The sequence below is a fragment of the Vigna unguiculata genome, chromosome 6 (genome assembly GCF_004118075.2).
Source record: "Vigna unguiculata cultivar IT97K-499-35 chromosome 6, ASM411807v1, whole genome shotgun sequence".
Lineage (NCBI taxonomy): Eukaryota > Viridiplantae > Streptophyta > Magnoliopsida > Fabales > Fabaceae > Vigna > Vigna unguiculata.
In genome coordinates, this window is record NC_040284.1 from 31,285,354 (window position 1) to 31,307,258 (window position 21,905).

At 32.2% G+C, this 21,905-nt stretch overlaps 2 protein-coding genes across 2 annotated transcripts; one reads left to right on the plus strand and one right to left on the minus strand.

The window, feature by feature from the left end:
- The first annotated feature begins 4,971 nt into the window (after positions 1-4,971).
- On the plus strand, positions 4,972-7,347 carry LOC114187114 (tRNA (adenine(58)-N(1))-methyltransferase catalytic subunit TRMT61A-like). Its single transcript, XM_028075249.1, has 4 exons — positions 4,972-5,084; positions 5,513-6,005; positions 6,525-6,769; positions 6,885-7,347. Exons 2-4 carry the CDS (start codon positions 5,557-5,559, stop codon positions 7,124-7,126), a joined length of 936 nt encoding a protein of 311 aa, XP_027931050.1. The 5' UTR covers positions 4,972-5,084; positions 5,513-5,556; the 3' UTR covers positions 7,127-7,347.
- Positions 7,348-10,749: 3,402 nt separating this feature from the next.
- Positions 10,750-14,900, minus strand: LOC114187730 (receptor-like protein kinase HSL1). The gene is made up of 2 exons (XM_028076064.1): positions 12,096-14,900; positions 10,750-11,732 (listed from the first exon to the last, which is right to left on the minus strand). The coding sequence occupies exons 1-2, from the start codon at positions 14,704-14,706 to the stop codon at positions 11,341-11,343; spliced, it is 3,003 nt and encodes a 1,000-aa protein (XP_027931865.1). The 5' UTR covers positions 14,707-14,900; the 3' UTR covers positions 10,750-11,340.
- Between the last annotated feature and the right edge of the window lie 7,005 nt (positions 14,901-21,905).

A 21,905-nucleotide genomic window follows, 5' to 3' on the forward strand; every position in this document is an offset into this window, starting at 1 on the left:
TCCCGCCATAAACATAGCTATAAGGCTACAGGCCAGTAATGGAAGCCACAAAATTGGTGAGAAGCCTGGGTTGGGGCCCATTGTGTCTTGATGATGATGTTGGGCTTGGCTCGTAGCTCCGAGAAGGCCCACCAATTAATGGTGTGAGATGTAATGAATCTCTCATGATGCTTCTTCTTCAGCTTCTATTATTTTTGTAATCAGACATCCTAGAATCTGGTTGCTGGATTTGGTGGAAGGTTATGAGAAAGAAAGAAATGATAAAGTGTTAGTAATAATATTAATAGTAACAGTATTCGTGTTGCCCTGGTAGCTGTCATCACATCATGCTCTATCTTCGAAAACAAAAATCCAACATCTTCAATAATAAGTGCATGATGTAAGGTCGGATCAGACATGTATCATCAAAGTTGAAGGAGGAATCTGTGGTGCGCAACAGGTGGCGATACATGGAACCTCTGATTCATGCTCCTATGAATCACTTTAGATATTATTATACATTATATTCCCTTAACCATGTTAATTTTAACGTTTGTCGTGGGGAACCAAGAGCAATACTTGTGAATATATAAGGACTATACTGGTGAGGTTTTTGAATTGGGTCATTAATCACAATCACAGCAACAATATGGTTCACAAAATGGGCCAAATTTATTAAATTGCCATAAAACCGGTGCCTTCAACAGCTTCGATCTATTTTTTCTCCATAACACAAACTCATGCTGAAACAAATGTTCTTTACATGTACCAACTTAAAAGATTCAATCTCTCTTTTTTTTCTTATCATCTAACCAAACAATGCATTAAAGATATTAACTATTTTTTTATTTTACATATATTATCATCCACATGACACAAACTTAATGTGAAAATTGTGGCAGTGGAACAAAATGAAAATGATGAGTTTGATTTATAGGAAAGAGAGATTGAAGTGTCCATTTCTTTTTTATAGTTTTATATGCTATTCAAGCTGTAAAGCCTCTGAACTCTACAGAATGTTATTTAAGCGATAAATACTTGTGAGCATGAACTTATAACATAAATTACTTTGACATACTTTACAAGATATTTTTTTGTTCTCAAACTACTTTATCAGTTAGGCAAGTAAACTAACAGCTAACTTTTTGACTTACAAAAACTCTTAATTAGATAAATGTTATATTAGTCTAATGCATAAATGATATAGTTGCAACATCTCACTTAATTGCATAGCATGATAAGATGGTGACTAGTATATTTATTAGGTCGGGCATAACTCTCTTTATATGCAGTCCAAAAAATTATGTAGCTCAGTCCATCATAGGTTTATTTATTAAATAAAGAAACTCATCTTAAATTCAAAAATGCTAGTTTAAAAAAATCAATAAATAAAATAACTTCCATTAGATATGAAAGAAGGTTGGCACATGAGAGTCTGCGGTTTAATCTCATTTTAATTGCTCTAACTAAATACAGTAGATAAGAACTGAAGGACTCAAATAAGTAAAATGATTTTAATAAAAAATTAAAATGAGTTAATTGAAAAACCAAAACTAATAATTTAGTAAGGAATTAAAACTAGTCAATTCAGAAACAAAAAAAAAAACAATGAACAATTTCTCAAAGAACCAAGAATTTTATGGAAAGATAAAAAAAAATGAAAAATAAAATTTACCCCAGTTATTACACACTACCATCACATTAAATCCCTGATCCACTTAATAGTGTGATCCTCATTATCACCTAACATGATCTCTTATAAGATGGAGTAAAAAAATATTACCTGATAAAATTATAACAACTAAAAAGTTTGTTTAGTAACTTAAATATAAAAGGATTATAGTCCACCACATTTAAGTGGACAGAGTTGCTGACTCAAAAAATAAATAGGAAACAAATTAAATATTTTAGTCATTGATTTACGACTTACACGAACTAGAGATGACAAATAAACTCGTCCCCGTGAGTACTGTCCGAACCCGTCCCCGTTTTGACGGGAAATTCCCGCATTGACTGGGTATGGGTATGGGTATGGGGAATCCTCGACTTTTTCAGTTGGGTATGGGGATGAGTATGGGGATGTACATATACCCGCCATAATACCCGTCCCCGCCATATCTCCATTCTCGTTTAAATTATTAAAACATTCACAATTAATCAAGTAACCCCTATATATATATATATATATATATATATATATATATATATATATATATATATATATATATATATATATATACATATATTTTTTTTTCTTTTAATTATTTCATTTGTCATGAAACTCATTCTCATCTCCAATATATTTTTTATCTTATCATAACCTTTATGTAATTATGTTAAAATGATGTATGTTAATAAAAAAAAATATGCCTTACATTTGAATATTTATATTATTTTTTAATATTTTTATTTATTATAAATTTTTTTTCACATGAGAATGTTTATACTCTCAATTTAAGGTAATATGAAAAAATTCTTTACTTATTATTATTATTATTATTAATTTTTGTTTAATTTGAAGAACTCTTTTGTTTCATTAAAATAATTTTTGTTATTTTTCAACTATTAAGTATATATGTTGATATTTGAAAAGTTTTCTTAGTTCTCTAAGATATTTTTCGTCTTATCATACCTTAGTTATACATTTGATTTCCTTTGTGTGATTTTTTTCGATAGTCTCTCAAATTATTTCTAAAACACACATTTGTTAGTTTTTTAATATTTTTATTTATTGTTTTTATTTTCATCATGTAGAATAATATTTCGATATATTCTATCTAATTATTTTTTATTTTATAACTCATTATTAATCATAATGTAATTTTTTCACTTTAAATTCTGTTTGAAGTGGTTAAAATTATATATATATATATATATATATATAATGATATTTAGGAATAATATATGATAATTCACTACAAGAAAAACATGAAATGGTGACTGATTTAGTCAGTAACCCATATCAGTCACTATTTTTCGTCATTGGTGGTAGTAGTTGATTTATTGTCTGAATCAATGATTAAATTAGTGACCGATTCAATGATCGAATCGGTACTTGATTTAGTGATCAATTTAATTACTAATTTATTTGTAATTTAATGACAAATTTTTTTGTCACTAATGATATTTCTATTTGATTTTAACCACTTCAAACATAATTTAATAATTAGTTCTCTAAGGTATTTTTCATTTTATCATACCTTAATTATACATTTGATTTCCTTTGTGCGATTTCTTTCGATAGTCTCTCAAATTATTTCTAAAACACACATTTGTTAGTTTTTTAATATTTTTATTTATTGTTTATTTTCATCATGTAGAATAATATTTCGATATATTCTATCTAATTATTTGTTATTTTATAACTCACTATTAATCATACTGTAATTTTTTTCACTTTAATTGTATAAATAACTTTTATTTACTACAAAATAAAAATTTAATGTAATTGCTATGAATATTTTTTTGTCACTATCCAACATATATTGAAGTTCAAAAGATACAAAATCTATGTCAAAATTTTATTATTATGTTTATTATTATTTCTTTGTGTCATTTTGATCAAGTGATATATTATAACTTTTATTAGTGTATAAAAAGAGATTCATTAGAATTTAAAAAATTGAAGTAAACAAACATTTAAAATATATTTTAATTTGAACATTTGTTTTCCTTTTATATTTATTTTAAATATTTTTTAATTTTATCAACTAAGTTCATCAATGTTGTAGTTTGCAAATTTAATAAATGTTTTGGTTCACATGAAATTTTATTTGGTATTCTAATATAAAATTTAAACAATTATAATTTATTTTAAGGTATTTGACATCGAAGAAAATCCTCCTAATATTGAATATTTCATAATATTATGTTTTCTTTACTGTAATTTATTTTCTTTTATAAAAATTAATATTGAAGTAGTTAGAACACGGGTACGGGTATGGATACGAGATTATACCCGTTACCCGGTGGGGATGAGGATGGGAAAAAAATTTGATACCCGTTGGGTTTGGGTATGAAAATGAGGATGAATTTTTTATGCGGGGATGGGTATGGGATAGCGAAACCTGTCCCCGCCCCGCCCCGTTGTCATCCCTAACACGAACTAAGGACATGATGATGCATATTTTATTGACATAACCCGCAATGATTATATTCTTAAAATTTGACAAGCACCGCTACAATATATTATGTGTGTTTCTTATAAGTAATTAGTTCATTAGAATTTTTTCTTCATTTTGTCCAAAAACAACTTATTTGGTTCATGTTCTTTCCATGTTTAAGTCTTATTTAAAGTCATGTTTTTAACAAATTTGTACTTAAAAATTAGAAATAATAAGTAGTTTGTTCACTAGTATTTGTTCTCCCATCCATCCAAAAACAATTTGTTCTTCCATGTTTTTTTACTATTTAAGTCTAGTTCAAAGTCTTTTATTTTCTTAATGTTTGTACTTAAAAATTACAAATGATTAAAATTATAAATATTATCTACTTTTAGAAATAGGCGTGTATAATTAATTATTTTTACTAATTTAATTAAATAAAAATAAAATTATTAAAATTATGCATTACGTGCTATAATAAAAAAAAGGAAAATAACAAAGTAAATAATTTCTTAAACGAATTGTGTGATAAATTAAAACTAGAAAAATATTTAAATTTTTCAAATATGTCAATGAGTTAGACATTTTGTGTAAACAATTAGAAATAGTCTATATTTTTTATGTGATACGAGCCGTTTCTATATGTTAATGATAGGCAAAAACGGAATAAGTTCGGCCCAAATTATCATTTGTCTTGAAATTATATAAAAAGCAATTTCGTTTTGGTATAATTTAAACTAAAAATAACATATTTATTAAATAAATTGCAGCATGTTGAAATCGAATTGAATGGAAGGTTTTATTATGTATATGTGTCATCAGATTAACCACAATAGGTTTTAATATTTTGATAATTGGCCCTTAGGTTAAATTAAAAACCCTTGGTATAAATCAAGCGCCGTTATCGGCCTATTTGAAATTCTGGTCGGTGGCGTAACCAATCTCTTCAACACGACGCACAAGTTTTCTACTACGCGAACGCTTTCTCAACTCAAATACTTGGTTCGTTCCCACCCCATTCATGCTCGCCGTTGCTATTTGTACATCTCAAATAATGTGACGCAATTTTTGTGACTCATTTTGTCTCTTCTTTGTCTCAAATTTCTTTAAATTTCTCTGTCAAAGTTATGTTTGGAAAATAGATAAATAAGAGATACGCATTCCACACAATCATCTTAACGCAACAACTTTACAGTTTCCCCATAGTATAAAACATATGTTTTTTTTTGTTTGTTCAGGGTTAGTCAAGTTTTCAGTTTTCAGCGTTGTCTTTTTATTAAGTTTTGTGCTGCAGTTTTCCTTTGTGTGAATTGTTTTGGGCTAATATAACGCATAGGGTTTTAGTTGATGTTGTCTTCAACATTGATGTGAGTGCTAAAACTTTCACTTCAGATGACATATGTTATTGGTTCTCTCTTTTTGGTTATCAGATAATTGTGTTTTTTGACTACTTCAAGGCTTGAAGACTTCTAAGATGTTGGCCTGTCATCCTGCAAAAAAATTATCATTTAACCGATCAATTAGTGATGGCGATTTGGTTATTGTTTATGAAAAGCATGAAAGCATGAAGGCTGTTACTGTGTGTGAGGGTTCAGTCCTGCAGAATCGTTTTGGTGTTTTTAAACATTCGGATTGGATAGGAAAACAGTTTGGATCTAAAGTATTCAGTAGTAAGGGTGGTTTTGTGTACTTGTTAGCCCCCACACCAGAATTGTGGACTCTGGTATTAAACCACAGGACTCAGATTCTCTATATTGCGGATATTAGTTTTGTTATCACATACTTGGAGGTTCTTCCTGGTTGTGTGGTTCTTGAATCTGGAACTGGTAGCGGATCTTTGACTACTTCACTTGCAAGAGCTGTTGCTCCTTCAGGACACGTCAATACCTTTGATTTCCATGAACAAAGGGCTGAATCAGCTAGGTAAGAAATAGTGTGATTTTCCATATTGAAATTGACGTAGTATGATGTTTGGTGTTAGTATATTTGTATCTTGCTTTCTCCTGCTTCTTCTGGCTTTCTTCTATGGATCTGTTTTCCACTATCATCCAAAATGGTGTGCTGACCTTTAATTAGATGATGGCAATTAAAACAGTACTTTGGCTGTGGATGAAATTTAAACTTGTTTTATTAGCTTTGCACCGTGGTTTTATTATTCTTATGAAATTGGGGGCAAGATATTCAATGATCAGATACTCTGTGGTTCGTAATTCAAAATGCTGTCTTTTGATTCTACTTGATATACCGGTTCTCTGCTATGCTCTTAGATCATATATGATTCTTGTCAGCAGGATCTAGCTTTGTAGGATGTCTACCTAGAAACCAATCTATAATTTTGTCTTGTAAATGAATCTTTTTTTTTTTTTTATTCGCGAGGTTATGAGGTTATGTTGAATATTTCCTGTGTCGTAATATATAAACTTAATTTTGTCATCCTGGTAGGGCTGATTTTGAGAGAACAGGTCTAAGCAGCTTAGTCACGGTGAAGGTTAGGGACATTCAGGGTGAAGGATTCCCTGATGATTTTACAGGCATGGCTGACTCTGTATTTTTGGATCTACCTCAACCTTGGCTCACCATTCCTTCAGCTGCAAAAGTGTTGAGACATGATGGCACATTGTGCTCTTTCTCTCCTTGTATCGAGCAAGTACAACGAACATGTGAAACACTACGGACCCGCTTCACAGGTAGTTTTTCATTTTCTTCTCTCTGTCCCCTTCTATATTTTCCTATCTTCATTATCTTTGTGTGCTTGAATTAGACTGATAGAATACCCTTGTAAATTTTTTCCTGTGTACAAAGACATAAGAACATTTGAAGTACTTTTACGCACGTATGAAGTTCGGGAAGAGAGAATGCAAAGCCTAAGCGAGGATGGTGATGGTTCTAATGGTTCTGTTCATAGGAAGAGGAGACAATGCTCTGATGGAAGCTATGTACTCAGCGGCAGTCCTTCTATTTCTTCTGTCATGGCCAGACCTTGTGGTGAAGCTCGAGGTCACACAGGCTATTTGACATTTGCAAGAGTCAAATGCGTCTCATGAAGAGTGTTGTCATGTTCATCACAATTTTGTATCTCCTTTCGTATAGAGCCTCATGCCTAGATTGTTTAAGGCCTACCTCTTTGCAGATTAGTGATCATTAGTGACTATTTTGTGCTTCATTTTCTTTACAAATATTTAGATGGATCAAGTGTCTTAACATGTTTACATTGCTTCAGCAAAGTGGCAAAAATACTTGTGTCACTATTGATTGATTTGCTCACTCCTATTGCGTGAGAATTTCATATTTTTCGCATTTTCTCATAACTAAACAAAATATTAACCTTGTATATACTAGGAACTACAATTGATAAATAGGTTTGACGTGCTTTTATTTAAAAACATTCATATATAACAAATATCCAAACAGGCCTTTTACATAAAAGGTTTCAGAAACAATTGACCAGATAGTGAGGCAGGTGCTTCCTTGCATCCCATAGGCCCGATGAAAAAGATATACATGCTCTTAGTGAAAAAAAATAAACAAAACATTACTTTTCTTCTTCTCCTCTCCATCTTCTCATTCCTCTATCATAGTAGTAGTTGTGTTCTCATTCATTTTCCATTGTAGTAGCTGCATTCTCCTTCCTTTTCTATAGCAGCAGTTGCATTCTTCATCTTCTGTAACATAAACTACGTTCTCCTTCCTCACCCATAGCAGCAGTCACATTCTCCTTTCTGTTCAATTATTGTAGCTGCATTCTCTTTCCTCTCCCATAGCAGCAGCCGCACCCCTTGCATCCTTGCACTCTGTTTTGGTTGTTTTTCAATTGGAGTAAAAATTATACCCTTGGTCGACTGTTGGAACCATCTTAAAATATCATTGCCCCTGCTGCATCGCTTTGAGAGGTAGGTTGTTGAAAATTTTTCACTTTTGGCTTCTTAGGTTTTGTTTCCGAATTGGGTAATCCAGGAATGTTTTGATACGCATGGTCTCAAATATACTTTCAAATTCAGAAATACACTTCGAAATTGTCTTTTAATTATATTTCGGATCGTGCATTCTAAAATATAATTTTAAATTTAAAAAATACATTTTGAAATACATAATTCAAAATATATATATATATATATATATATATATTGAATTATGTATTTCAAAATGTATTTTTTAAATTTAAAATTATATTATATATATATATATATATATATATATATATGTATATTCTGTATATTTTTAAACCCAAAGTATATTCCGAAACATGCGATGCCTATATTACATGCTTCCTTCAACAGAAAATAAAAGTAACATATAACATTTGTTGGATAATTCTCCTCCTTTATTTTATGAGGCACAAATCTTAGAAATATGTAACATTTGAAAATACTACTTTGCCTTTATCCCTATTATTTTTTACTTTATTCTGACTTTAACAATGCAATAATAGTCGTTAAATAATTTAGGTTTGTGATGTTCAACTTCACGATCACAATCTTCCTCCTTAAACATAATCCGGAATATGTTAAAAAATTATTTAATACATTCCATAATGTATTTCTACTATTCCATCGAAAAACAACTAAATCAGAAGGTAGGGATGGATGGGGTGTGACTACTAATATGGGAGAGAAAGGAGAACAATCTTTAATGTGATCTCAACAAGCTTAAGTCCAATTGCATCAACAAGTCCATCATCGAGTCCAAACCCACCTAGAGTTTCAATTACTAGAAGCATGATGAAGAAGATCCAAATGGGTCTTTCACAAGAAGATCAAGTCAGTCATGGACTTTTCACTTTATTTACATGAGCAAAGAAATCTCGAAAATATGAGTTGATGCATGGAAGACCATAGTCTCGATTTAAATTGGATCATTGTTTAAGTTTTGCTTTCAATAAATAAGCTAGAAAACTTATGATTACATGGTGCATAAATTGGGCCGAGCCCAATTTCCTTCTTGACCGAAAATCCTTGACATATGCTATATGTGGAGATAAGCAAGCAAAGCATAATCAAAGCAAAAGAGTGTGACAATGACAAAGAGAGTGTGACATGCCACTTGGCGTCACCATAGATCATCTCCTACATCACACTCCTCCAATCAAGCTTGCTCTTCTAGCTACATCTCCATTTCGTTTGTGTTTAATTTGAGTTGCATTAAGGAAGCTAATCTATTATAAATGATAGCTTCCTATGCACATGTAAGGGTTACTCTTGAATTTGTATCGTAGAAGCATAGTTGTTGAGAACTCTCCACTTCATTTACGCTTATTTGAGAACACACTAGGCTAAGATTCTCTAACGTTTCCTCTAGCCACTTTCCATAGAATAGCACCAATTTTACACTTCATTTTCATCCAAACCTCCATTGCTGAGAGTTTGTTGCACTTCATTCCTTCATTTCCATTGCACTTCAACTCATTCTCTACATTCTTCATGAATCTCCTTTCACTTCTACACCAAAACCGTCCATCAATGTCGAGTAGAATAATTGTAAAGAAAAAGTAGCATTATAGTTAATTTTCAATAAAGACAAAAATTTTCACTTGACTCACCTCCATACATTGCTTTCTACACCCTCATATAGAAGTAATTTCCCGTTTTACCCTTCGGAAATTATGTAAAATATTTGCATAATTTGTAAACTAATAACGCCTAAAGATATTAATAATATATATTAAAATAGTATTATCTTCTGTGCAAATTCAATTTTAAATATTACTATTTTTTTAATAGCCTCTAACCTTGCTAAATTCTGAAGTAAAAAAAAAAACATTTTACCACTGTTTCAACAGATTTTATTATTTTTTTAAAATTAGTTTCTGTTACATACATTAATTACTTGTTAACTAATTATTTTCCAAAATGAATTTATATTCTTTCTTAATTTACAACCAAGGGCATTTTGATAAATTATTGTGTAATATAATTATTTTTCTTTCATTCCTTCATCCAGTGGAAACAGAAGATAAACAATGAGTAGCCAAATAAAATGTATAATAACTGCTCCACTTGGTCCTTGATTGGACAGGTGCCTTACTTCTAGGCCAACCATTAATGACTCATCACTTGCCTAGCATTTACCACTCATTTATACCCACGGTCAACACAAAGTAGTCGCAGCTTTGAGGCGCCACTCAACTCTGTTCTGTTCGGAGATTATTATAGAAAATAATAATAGTATATTAAATAAAATACTTTTTAAAAAATCAATAAGGTTATTAATTTAACTTTACAAATTTTGTTATTATAGCTGTTTATTTCATTACAATATAAAACATATATGAAAGTAACTAATTACATTTTAAGTTAGAATAAATTTTAGTTTTTTTAATTATTTACTTTTTTAATATAGAAGTAGTGTGTAAATGGCGTTGCATTTTGTAGCTAGTTGCGCACAAGTGAAAAGAAACAAAAGACCTGCATACAATGGAAACGCATAATCAGAAAAGCTTAAAAACTGAGTTGTGTGGTGGTATGGTATCCTAGTGTAGTGTAGGTTAGTGCAACTACTTTTTAGAGACAACTGAAGAGGGTAGTACGAGTACCCGATGCTGCTGCTGCTGAATTCATGAGCTAAAAGATCACTATTGTAATGCAGTGATGATTATAAAAAATTGGTACCCTTCTGCGACATTCATAGCCCATCATCATTTATCTTATGTACTGCTAGTAGGCATCACAAATAGATGGAACCTGCAATTAAACAAGATGGCCCACGAAGGACAAGGCCTGTTCAACCACCTCATTAACTCAACTCCCATAGCTGTACCCAGCACATACTTCACACCACCACTGCCACAACAAAATCTTTATGCGGCAACATCCACAGAATTACAACCATTTAAGAATGATTTAGATACAGATTCCCCCAATCTGGTGATAATTTTTCCATCACGTGATTGAAGTTAACACAAATTTTCTATTACAATTTTGAGTCCCTACTGATTTTACAATTCAAACATTCACCTGACCCACACCAGAGACCGGTCACGTCTATTCTAATCTTTAACAGTCAGAATATGGTTTTCTGAATATACAAGAGAAATTAATGCAGACACCAATTTGAACCTTGTAGGGACGCCGTCTTGATGTCAAACAACTTCAGAGGGCAAAAACTTTAACTTACTCTATTTTCAACCCCCCAAAAAATTCCTGTCCCCTTTTGTAGCCAAGGTTGTGAAGCAAACCATGACCGAAAAAACACCAGGGGGAATTTGCCTCTGTTAAGTTAAAGAAAAGATTAGACCTTTCCGCTCCCGCTCCAAGAACTTGAACTAAGCAACACTTCCATGATCAGACCCATCGTCATAGTAATACGGGGACAACTTTCCATCTTTCTTGGCTGGTTTCGTTAGGTTCTCTGTGCCCACCTCTTGTAACATCTTCACCACTCTTCTCATTGAGGGCCGGTTGATTGGAAGAGGACTAGTGCACATGAGGCCAATGTTGAGGACCTTGCAAATTTCTTCCTTGAAACAAGAATCAAGCCTCGAGTCAATGACTTGCTCCACGCCTTTCTGATCCAAGGTGGTGCACGCCCACATAACCAAGTCTTTTTCCCCAAATTCAGGGTCAACGGGTCTCCTTCCAGTAATCAACTCAAGTATGACAACACCAAAACTATATATGTCACTCTTCTCATTCACTCTAAGTGTGTATGCATATTCTGCAGAAGGAAAGAAGATTATCAGTTTGGCTTCATGAAGACCAGGAAACGGATCATTATTGTAAAAAATAAAATAATGAAATGACAACTTGCCAAGCAAAAGAAACCATTTGATACAAAGCATAATTTACCGATTAAAATTGGTATAATTCATTCACATTTGTTTCTGTGGGCACAAATCTTCTCCGTATAATTATAAACGATTAGCTTTAGATTTAAAGGTTTCTCAAATTAATATATGATAGCGGTGATAAGTGTGTGTTAAGCAGAACTAGCATCAAACTTAATTGTATCACATATCTATCAAAATATGATTGAACGTCAAGAAAAACTGGAAATAAATGACATAAAATTTCTGCAAACCTGGTGCTATGTACCCACAAGACCCAGCTATGACAGACATGGATTTAGTTCCTTTCCCGGTGGCATCAACTACCTTAGCTACTCCAAAATCTGCCACCCTTGCACCGAAGTCCCCATCCAACAAGATGTTATTAGATTTCACATCTCTATGAACAATTGAAGGAACACAGTCGTGATGCAAATAAGAGAGGCCTTCCGCTGCATCAACAGCTATCTTATACCGAGTTGGCCAGTCCAACAACCCTCCTTTATTGCTATGCAGTAAATCACCCAGGCTACCATTCGGCATATACTCATAAACCAATAGCTTGCTATCCCTAGTAGTGCAGCAACACCACAGTTTGACAATGTTCTTGTGCCTAATTTTGCCCAAAGTTTCAACCTCTGCCTCAAAAGCACTGTCTTGACGAAATTGACCTCTCTCCACATCTCCACTGTCTATTTCCTTTTTGGCCCCGCCCCATATCTTCTTCACAGCAACCACTTCCCCGCTGGTCAACACAACCTTGTAAACCTTCCCGGAAGACCCACTTCCTATCACATTATCTTCATCGAGGCAATTCAAGATCTCATCTTCGCTGAAACCCAGTTTATGAAACGACATCAAAGTCCACTTTGATTTATCAACAGATCTCTCGGCATTCTTGAAATTCCTGTACCTTAAGTAAAACCAGACAACACCGATGACAAACACCAAAGTGGCAACTATAAAAATAGCTCGCAGAATCCACACAAAACCGTTACCCTTATCCCCATTTTTGCCACCACACAAACCTTTGAAATCCCCGCACAAGCCAGGATTGCCAATAAAACTAGCTCTGTACATATCCTTGGCCAGCAATAGGGGAAGCTTTCCAGAAAGCCTATTATAAGACAAATTGAACTGATTGAGCTTCAAATTCTGCAACGCCTTTGGAACATTCCCAGAAAATTGATTGTTGGAAAGATCAAGAAAATTCAACACAGCCAAACTGCCTATTCCATCAGGAATCTCCCCACCAATCTGATTATTAGCCAAATTCAAGTCATTGAGTTTCTTCCACAATTGAATCCCCTTGGGGAGCTCCCCGGATAACATATTGTTGTGAAGATCGAGAGTGCCAAGCTGCCCAAGATTCACAATACTCCCAGGCAACGACCCACTGAGCCTGTTATCACCAGCAGAAAACTCTTGAAGATTCTCCAACCACCCAATCTCCTCGGGGATCACACCTGAGAAATTGTTCTTCGTCAGAATCAACGACGACAAATTCCTCGCCCCACCAATGGTCCTCGCAATCGAGCCACTAAACGAGTTACCCATCAGTTCAAGTAAATACACATGCGGAAGGCCCCACATACCCGCCGGAACCTCGCCGGACAACCGGTTCGTACCCAATCTCACACGCGTCAAGCTCCGACACGATCCCAAACTCGCCGGTATCTCACCGGAGAACTGGTTCTCGAGCATCAACATCTCCTCCAACTCGCCGTGATCGCAGAGACTCGCCGGAATCCCACCGGAGAAACGGTTTGTGGAAACGTCAATCCACCTCAAAGGACCAGACTTCCCTAAACTGTCTGGCAATGTCCCGGTGAGTTTGTTCCCGAACAACCTCAGCTCATAGAGGTTGGGCGAGTCAGCAATACTCGGCGGCAACTCCCCGGTGAAACCGTTCTCATAGAGGTTGAGACTCTCGAGAGGCAGACGACACAGCTCATCGGGAATGCTCCCGCTCAAATGGTTCATGGAAACATCAAAGAGCCTCAACGAAGTGAGGTTGGAGATTCCTCTGGGCAATTCACCGGAGAGCGAGTTGTTGTACAACTCAATCTGCTTGAGAGTGGTGATGCGAGTGAGCGAACTAGGAATGGGTCCATAGAGGTTGTTGAAGGTCAAATCCAAGACGCGAAGGTTTTTGAGGTTCCCGACGGAGTCGGGAATGGGGCCCACGAGATTGCAGGCGCTGAGCCAGAGCGTCTCCAGATTGGTGAGGTTGCCGAGGGAGTGAGGAATGGGGGAAGGTTGGAAGGGGTTGTAGGAGAGGTTGAGGGTTTTAAGGGAGGTGATGTTGAAGAGAGAAGGCGGAACGACGTCGTCAAGGAGGTTGAATACGAGGGAGAGGGTCTGGAGGTTCTGGAAGGTTCCAAAGGAGGGGGGAACGGGGCCGGAGAAGTTGTTCCCGGTGAGGTCAAGGTAGCGGAGGCTGGGGAGGAGGGGGAGTGTGTGGGGGAGGGTGCCGGTGAGGAGGTTCTGGGAGAGGTCGAGGTGGAGGAGAGGGGTGCAGAGGGATATTTGGAGAGGGAGGGTTTGGTTGATGGAGTTGTTGAAGAGGATGATGGAGGTGAGGTTGGGGAGGCGGCAGAGGAAGGTGGCGGAGAATGGGCCTGCAACGTTGAAGTTGGAGAGGTCGAGTGAAGTGACGGCGCTGCTATTTGGGCCGCAAGTGACGCCGGCCCAGTTGCATGGGGTGGTGTCGCGGTTGTTCCAGGACGCCAGAGACGAGTCAGGGTCGTCGAGGGATTGCTTCCACTGGTACAGATATAAACCGTCTTGGTTGAGAGCAGAGATGAAGAAGTGTTGTTGGAGAAGAAGCACGGTGAAGAGGAAGAACAGGGGAAGCAGGGACATTTTGTCGTTTGGTTTTGTTTTCACTTACAATGCTGCTTTCGTCTTCTTCTCCTTGCACTGCTGCTACTGCAACTTCCAACGAGTTTGTGGTTGCTACTACTGCTGCTTACTATCTTTCCTTTCCTTTCCTTTCCTTCAGCTGCCAGGGACCATTTTGCCTCTCTCTCTATAAACCCATCTAGCATCAATGTACCCTTTATATAATATTCTTTAAAAAAAAAAAAGAGCTTTTTTGTACAAATATACATTCAAATAAGTATTCTATTTTCTTTCAAGAACTATTTCTTTCAAAGAGGAACTAAGGCAAAGAAGCATTTAGTTCTACAAATTTGGTTGGAGAAATGAAAAACTAATTATTACCTGTCTAATAGAACACTAATGTTTTGGATTGGGAAAAAGGCGTGTAGCGTTTGTTTTGTGAAGTCTAGGCCCCAGGGATTACTAGATTTGATCCTGAAGATAAATCTTGTAGTACTAATTTAATTATGGCATACTAGGCAGTCCTCAAATGTACTCAAAATACTATATATATTACCCTCTAGGTCAAGGTTGCAATACCCAATATGTGATTTTTTAGATCTACCTAGCTCGTTAGTACATCATAATGATGTCAACTAATTAATTGACTTTATTTAAGAAAAGTGATTGAGTTAGTAGTTAGAGGTAGATGCACCATGTGCAAGTCCATTTGTAGCAAAATGTTCACTTTAAGTAACAAAATGATGTTTTAAGTAATCTATAGTGATCATTAGTGTCTGGTCAGAGAAGACAAAAGTAACTCATAACAAGTATATTATGCTATATATATGAAGAAATGGATTGTATTTCTCATAATGTAACTCGTATAAAAGAATCAGAAAATAATGACGCGTGACTATGAGGCTACAAGGAGAGAGAGGAAAGGATGTAGTAACAAACAGCAACAACCGTTTACTTTCATAAAGTGGAGTGAAAGAGTAACTGTAGTGACTCCACAAAGGAAAAGGCAAATGTTAGTGGAACACTGGAGTGTCTGGGCAATGAACATGAATCTGGAGACCGAAGCGGTGGGAAAAAGATGCATTACCCGTGCCGGTTACAACAAACACGTCATGATGCTTTGTAGACCAAGAATTGCGTAAGAAAAACAAACAACAGTGGAGATTCTTGTATGCTATTGAATATTAATTATGAAGGAGGTCATACGAAACAAAATTTTTAGTAATGTTTTGATGGCATCAAACACTACGCTCAAGTTGTCTAATGATTTCAAAAAGCTACATTTTTGCGAATATGTATGATTGTGTCTGTGACTCTAGTTCGTGGTATTTATGAAAGAAATGGAATTCTTTGCCTCGATGTCTATTTGTTTTAGTTAATACGTGAGGGTTAAGAGTCTCTTATTTAAAGTATTCTTATCGTAAACAAACAACCCTTGGTTTTTTTATTCAATATGAGAATTTAAGATTGATGCATAGTCTCGTTAAGTAAAATAGAAAATTAATCGCAATATGTTATATCTCTCGGGTAATTCTTTTTGAAAAGACTTGTCACTATCAATATCATGAAAAATGCCATTTTGGACTCGAATAATTGGGAAAAAGGGTATTGTTTGTATTATGCTATTGGGACATCAAAATCAAAGAAATATGATCTGATGGGTTGGGATTTGTTTTTTCATAATATTATAGTGTGTGTATAAATTATAGAGCAGTGCCTGAAATTGTTATATATAATTGATGGATATTGGTGTTGTTATCTTTTGGGAAGGTTCCAATTAGTGCAATAATTTCCGAAAGTATTATTGGGAGAGTAAAGGAGGAAGGAGGACTAATAAAGAAAAAAGAGAGAGAAGGTAGGACAAAGTTGTGAGCGTGAAAAAGGAAGAGAAGGGTTGTAGAATATTGGATTGGGAAGGGTAACAGTGGATGAAGATTGAGGAACACGAAGTGAAAGGACATATCTGAGGACACGGATTAATGAAAATGGACACTTCTCAAGCGTCTCACGTTTCAATGAAACAGCAATATCGTCGTCAATCTCAGTCAAATGTCGGAAAACCCGTCATTTTCCTTTTTTATGAATTCGAACGCGGGGAAGTTCACACGGGATCGTATTCAACTAACTCCGTTACATTTTTACTGAATCTATCTTTAATCATTTTAATTATTCTCTCCATTTTCACCCTCTTAAATATATAAATCGATTTTTATTATAAATTGTTTATTTTTTTAAATATTTTATTGGAATAAGTCATTTTAATTTTATTAAATTTTAAATTATTGTTTAAATATAAAGTTTTAATCAACACTAAATACAAAAGTCACCACATCCAAATATTTACAAAATAAGTCCGGCTGGAAACATAATAAATTTTGGACCCCGTATCTGACACTGTTTTGTTATTATACTACCACTTGACAATCAAATATATTTTTATTTTATTTTAAAATTTTATTTATATTTGTTAAATATAATATTTGATTAATAAAAGGAAGAATTAAATGGAAGTAAGAGAAAAGTTGAGTGTCAAAATATATTTTTCATGAACTTTTGTACATTGCATAATAAGTTTTTGAGGAATGGAAGATAATTTAAAATAAAATAATTTTGTATTATTTAGGAGATCTTGATAATCTTTGTAGAAAAACGTATGGTTCATGAAAATATTATTCCTCTCTTTAGTATAAAACTTCTAAATAACATATTTTATGCTTAAAATATTTGTGAAAAGTCTAACACTAAATATATTTTAAATTTATTTGTTTCTTAAATACAATGGATATTTACTGTGAAAACATCATTACATTATATTAAAAAAATTTAAATAACTAAAATAAATAAATAAAATTTAAAGAAAGAGTATTCTTTTTATCTTCTTGTAAAAACACATTATAGCATATCCAATAAATAAATAATTTTAAAATAAAAGACATTAGGATGTTAAAGAAAATTGTTTTAACTCCCCAACTTTGACTGTTTGACACAAGTTACCAGGACTCTTAGGACACTCACAATGGTCGTTCCTATTCCAATGTGACAAGTGTTTTCAAATTTAAAGAGTTGTTGGGTAGTAGTAACTATGGATGAAACCTTGGCGTTCAAATTAAGGTCTTGTGTTTGGAAACTTAGTACGTAGTCAAATGAATTGATGAGTTTCCCACATTTTGTTTCGGGGAAGAAGATCGTGTTGATTACAGAGTTAGCTTAGTTGCCTATAAAATAAAGATGCGCCATAAACGATGTTCATTTATCAGAAAATTTAATTCATTGAACTTGGAGCATTTAATTTCAAGTATCCGCATATCACATACGGTGTCTTTCTTGATCTTCAATTGTAGATCTTGCGGGATTTATTAATCAGTTATACTTTAAGTTCTCAATACTTCTTCGGAAAAAAATAAATCTGTTTAACATTGTTTTTAATACAAATCAAGAAACAAAAGGAAACTTAAACGATAAAAAGATTAATATTATATTAAACTTTAAAATAACACTTAAAAATAAAATTCTCTTTCAAAATCTCTACACAAGTTATGAAAAATTAAATCTAATTAAGCAATTTAAAAAATCAAATTTCATATTCTTTTCAAAATTGAATAATGTGAGTTCTTTTTTAATGGGAGACATGGGAAAGTTCGACACCAATAAAAAAAAACTAAAACAATAACCAGTACCGATTAAGAAATATGGAACAATGGTATTTGACACCAGATTTTTTTTTTTATATCCCTTTGACACTATTTTTTATTATCTATTATTTGCTATTTTTATTTTATAAATAGAAAGTTAAATTTTGTTAAGGTTATTTTTGTCTTTATAAAGATTATCAAGTGGTAGTTAAACAGTGTTAAATAATTTTTTTTCTAATAAATATGTGATATTTTCTTCTAAAATTGTAAAGGATTAATTGAATTGTTTTGCTTTTATGTTGATAAGGCTGGTCAGCATTTGTTGTTTGTTTAAAAGAACAGGAATAATTATGGAAAACTGAATGCTAGACAATCTAATGTTAGCATCTTTGTCTTCCCATGATTGTGCATTATTGTTATTACAGGTGATGGTGCTTGTGGTGCACCTTTCTGTTAGACACTTTTTCTCATTTGGTTTGGTAGATGGTATAAGAAACATAGGGTAAAGGTGTCCTTTTACACTTTATACACCATGCCATTGCGTCTGATATCTATGCAACTATACAAATTACCTTACACAGTTTGGGGGATGTTACAAGAGAATCTTCGTTTATACAGGGTTTGTGAAATTTGACTTTTGTACGGATAACATTAGTCATAGGAATGGAAGAAAACCCCGAAATTGGATATAAGCGGATAAAATTTATAACAGATATTATATATATATATATATATATATATATATATATATATATATATATATATATATATATGTTGATTTAATTATCTGTTTATTAATTAAGTGGATATAAATATTGTGATATCTGACACATAGAGATGGCAAATAAACTCGTGCCCGTGGGTATCACTCGAACCCGTTCCCGTTTTAACGGGGAATCCCCGCTTTGACTGGGTATGGATATGGGTATGGGTAATACCCGAAATTTTCAACTAGGGATGGGGATGGGGATGGGGATATATATATACCCGCCCAAATACCCGTCCCTGCTTAAATTACTAAACTATTTATAATTTATTAAATAATCTAAAAAATATATATAAATAAATAATATATTTACACATAAAATATAATATAATATAATATAATATAATATAATATATATACATATAAATAAAATATACTTTTATATATATATATATATATATATATATATATATATATATATTTACACATATACATGTAATATAATATAATATAATATAATACAATAAACATATAATATATATACATAATAATATAATATAATATATATAATATATACGTATAAAACAAATTAATCATTTAACTAGTGAGATCTTTTATAAACAAATTTATAACATTACAAATATATAAAAATTTAAAAGAAATATATATATATATATATATATAAAAGCATAAAATATCTACGCATATACATATAATATATATACATAATAATATAATATATATTATTATATTTATATTATTATATAATATAATATAATATATACTTAAAATAAATATATATCTATAAAAAAAAAAAAAATATATATATATATATATATATATATATATATAAACATAAGATATCCACACATATAATATATATACATAGTAATAATAATATAATATATAATATATTATAATATATATATAAATAATTATATATATATATATATATATATATATATATATAAACATAAGATATCCACACATATAATATATATATACATAGTAATATAATATATAATATAATATAATATAATATAATATAATATAATATATATATATATATATATATATAACATATTTCTCATTCTCTTTGTTTTTTGTTATACACTTTGTTTACTCTCTCAATTGTCTGGTTTGTTTTTCAAGATTTAATTTTGAAGGTAATTTTTCTTCTTCTTATTACATAATTTTTACTCTCTGTACATGGTTATGTTCAAATAGGTGTTCCTCAATTTCATTCTATGAAATAATTTTTAGGTTACACATTTGATTATCTTTATTTATTTTCATGAAAATGTTTGACTCTTATTTTGTAGCTCTTCTTTTTGTTACTTTGGTTATACACTTTTTTACTCTCTTTTAATTGTTTGGCTTGTTCTTTAAGGTTTAAGCAGATCTTCAAGGTACTTTTCTTTTTATCATAATCTTAATTATACATTTTTTTTTTCGTTATGTTATGTTCAAATGGATATTCTCAAATTTGGGTCACACATTTAATTATCTTTACTCCTTTATGATAATGAATCTGATGAAGAAGGTACATTATATTCTAGTAATTAAAATTTTCAATTTCAATTATTATATCATATCTAATTTTTCATTTTTTTTCTATGTGTAGGTGGATCGAATGTAAATGAAACCACTGATCATTTGTAAAATTAATAAATATTTTGGTTATTATAAAATTTTAGTAATGTGTAATTTTTTAGCTTTTATATAATTATTTGAATTTTATTTAGTTGTTATTTGATACTTTAATTTGAGATTTATACTATTATAATATTTTTCTTAATATTTGACATCATGAAAATCAAAAAGAGTATGTTATTTTAATATTGAATATTTTGATAGTATCATGATTCCGTTGGTGTGATTTTTAAATTTTTTTTATAAAAAATATTTAATTGATATATGGAACAATAAAAAAATGGGTATGGGTATGGGTATAAGAAAATACCCGTTACCCGGTGGGGATGGGGATGGGGATGAATTTTTATTATGGGGATGGGGATGGGATCATGATACCCGTACCCGCCCCGCCCCGTTGCCATCCCTACACACAAATACGCATTACTATTTGTATATGTTAATAATTATTAAAAAAATTAATTTAAACTATTTTTATTTTTTAAATCAAATAATCAAAATAAAATTAAAATATATATATATATATATATATATATATATATATATATTATTTAACCCCACATTGAAATTATTTTTTCACTTGTACTTCAATTATTTGTGTATTATTTAAGTAAAATTATACTTATTCGATCAATCCATATAACTTCAAAACTTTTACATAGATCATTTGAGTATCAAACATTAATTTTATGAAAATATTCATACCAATTGTATCTAATTGTATATATAGCATACAATTATTCTCAAACAACACATAAAACCTATGTATTTATCGTTTTCAAACATCACAGCCCTGTTCACATATAAAATACATCAGTCAATTACAAAATAATCATATAATAACATTCTAATAGGTTTATGAGACACGATAGATATTAGTTTTCCTTACTTGGTATCCTGTTTAAACAACTCTATAAATGTCAAATGTCTCTAACTTCACAGGATGTTCTATCTACACAGAAAAACATCACAAGAACGATCAGGACATAACATTATGATCACTAATAAGCATAGACTCATACTGATAAATAAAATGACGCATGCAAGAGGAAGAGGACTTACATGTAATAGAAAACAGAAAAGACCAAAAAAGATAGTAGAAACTTAATTTATGCGAACAGAGAAACTGATAGGTTCAAATTGAAGAGCTCACCGAGAGGATCAATCCTAGGGTCTCGATTCTTCAATCAGACAACTAGAAAGACAAAACACTTAAAGAGAAATCAGAT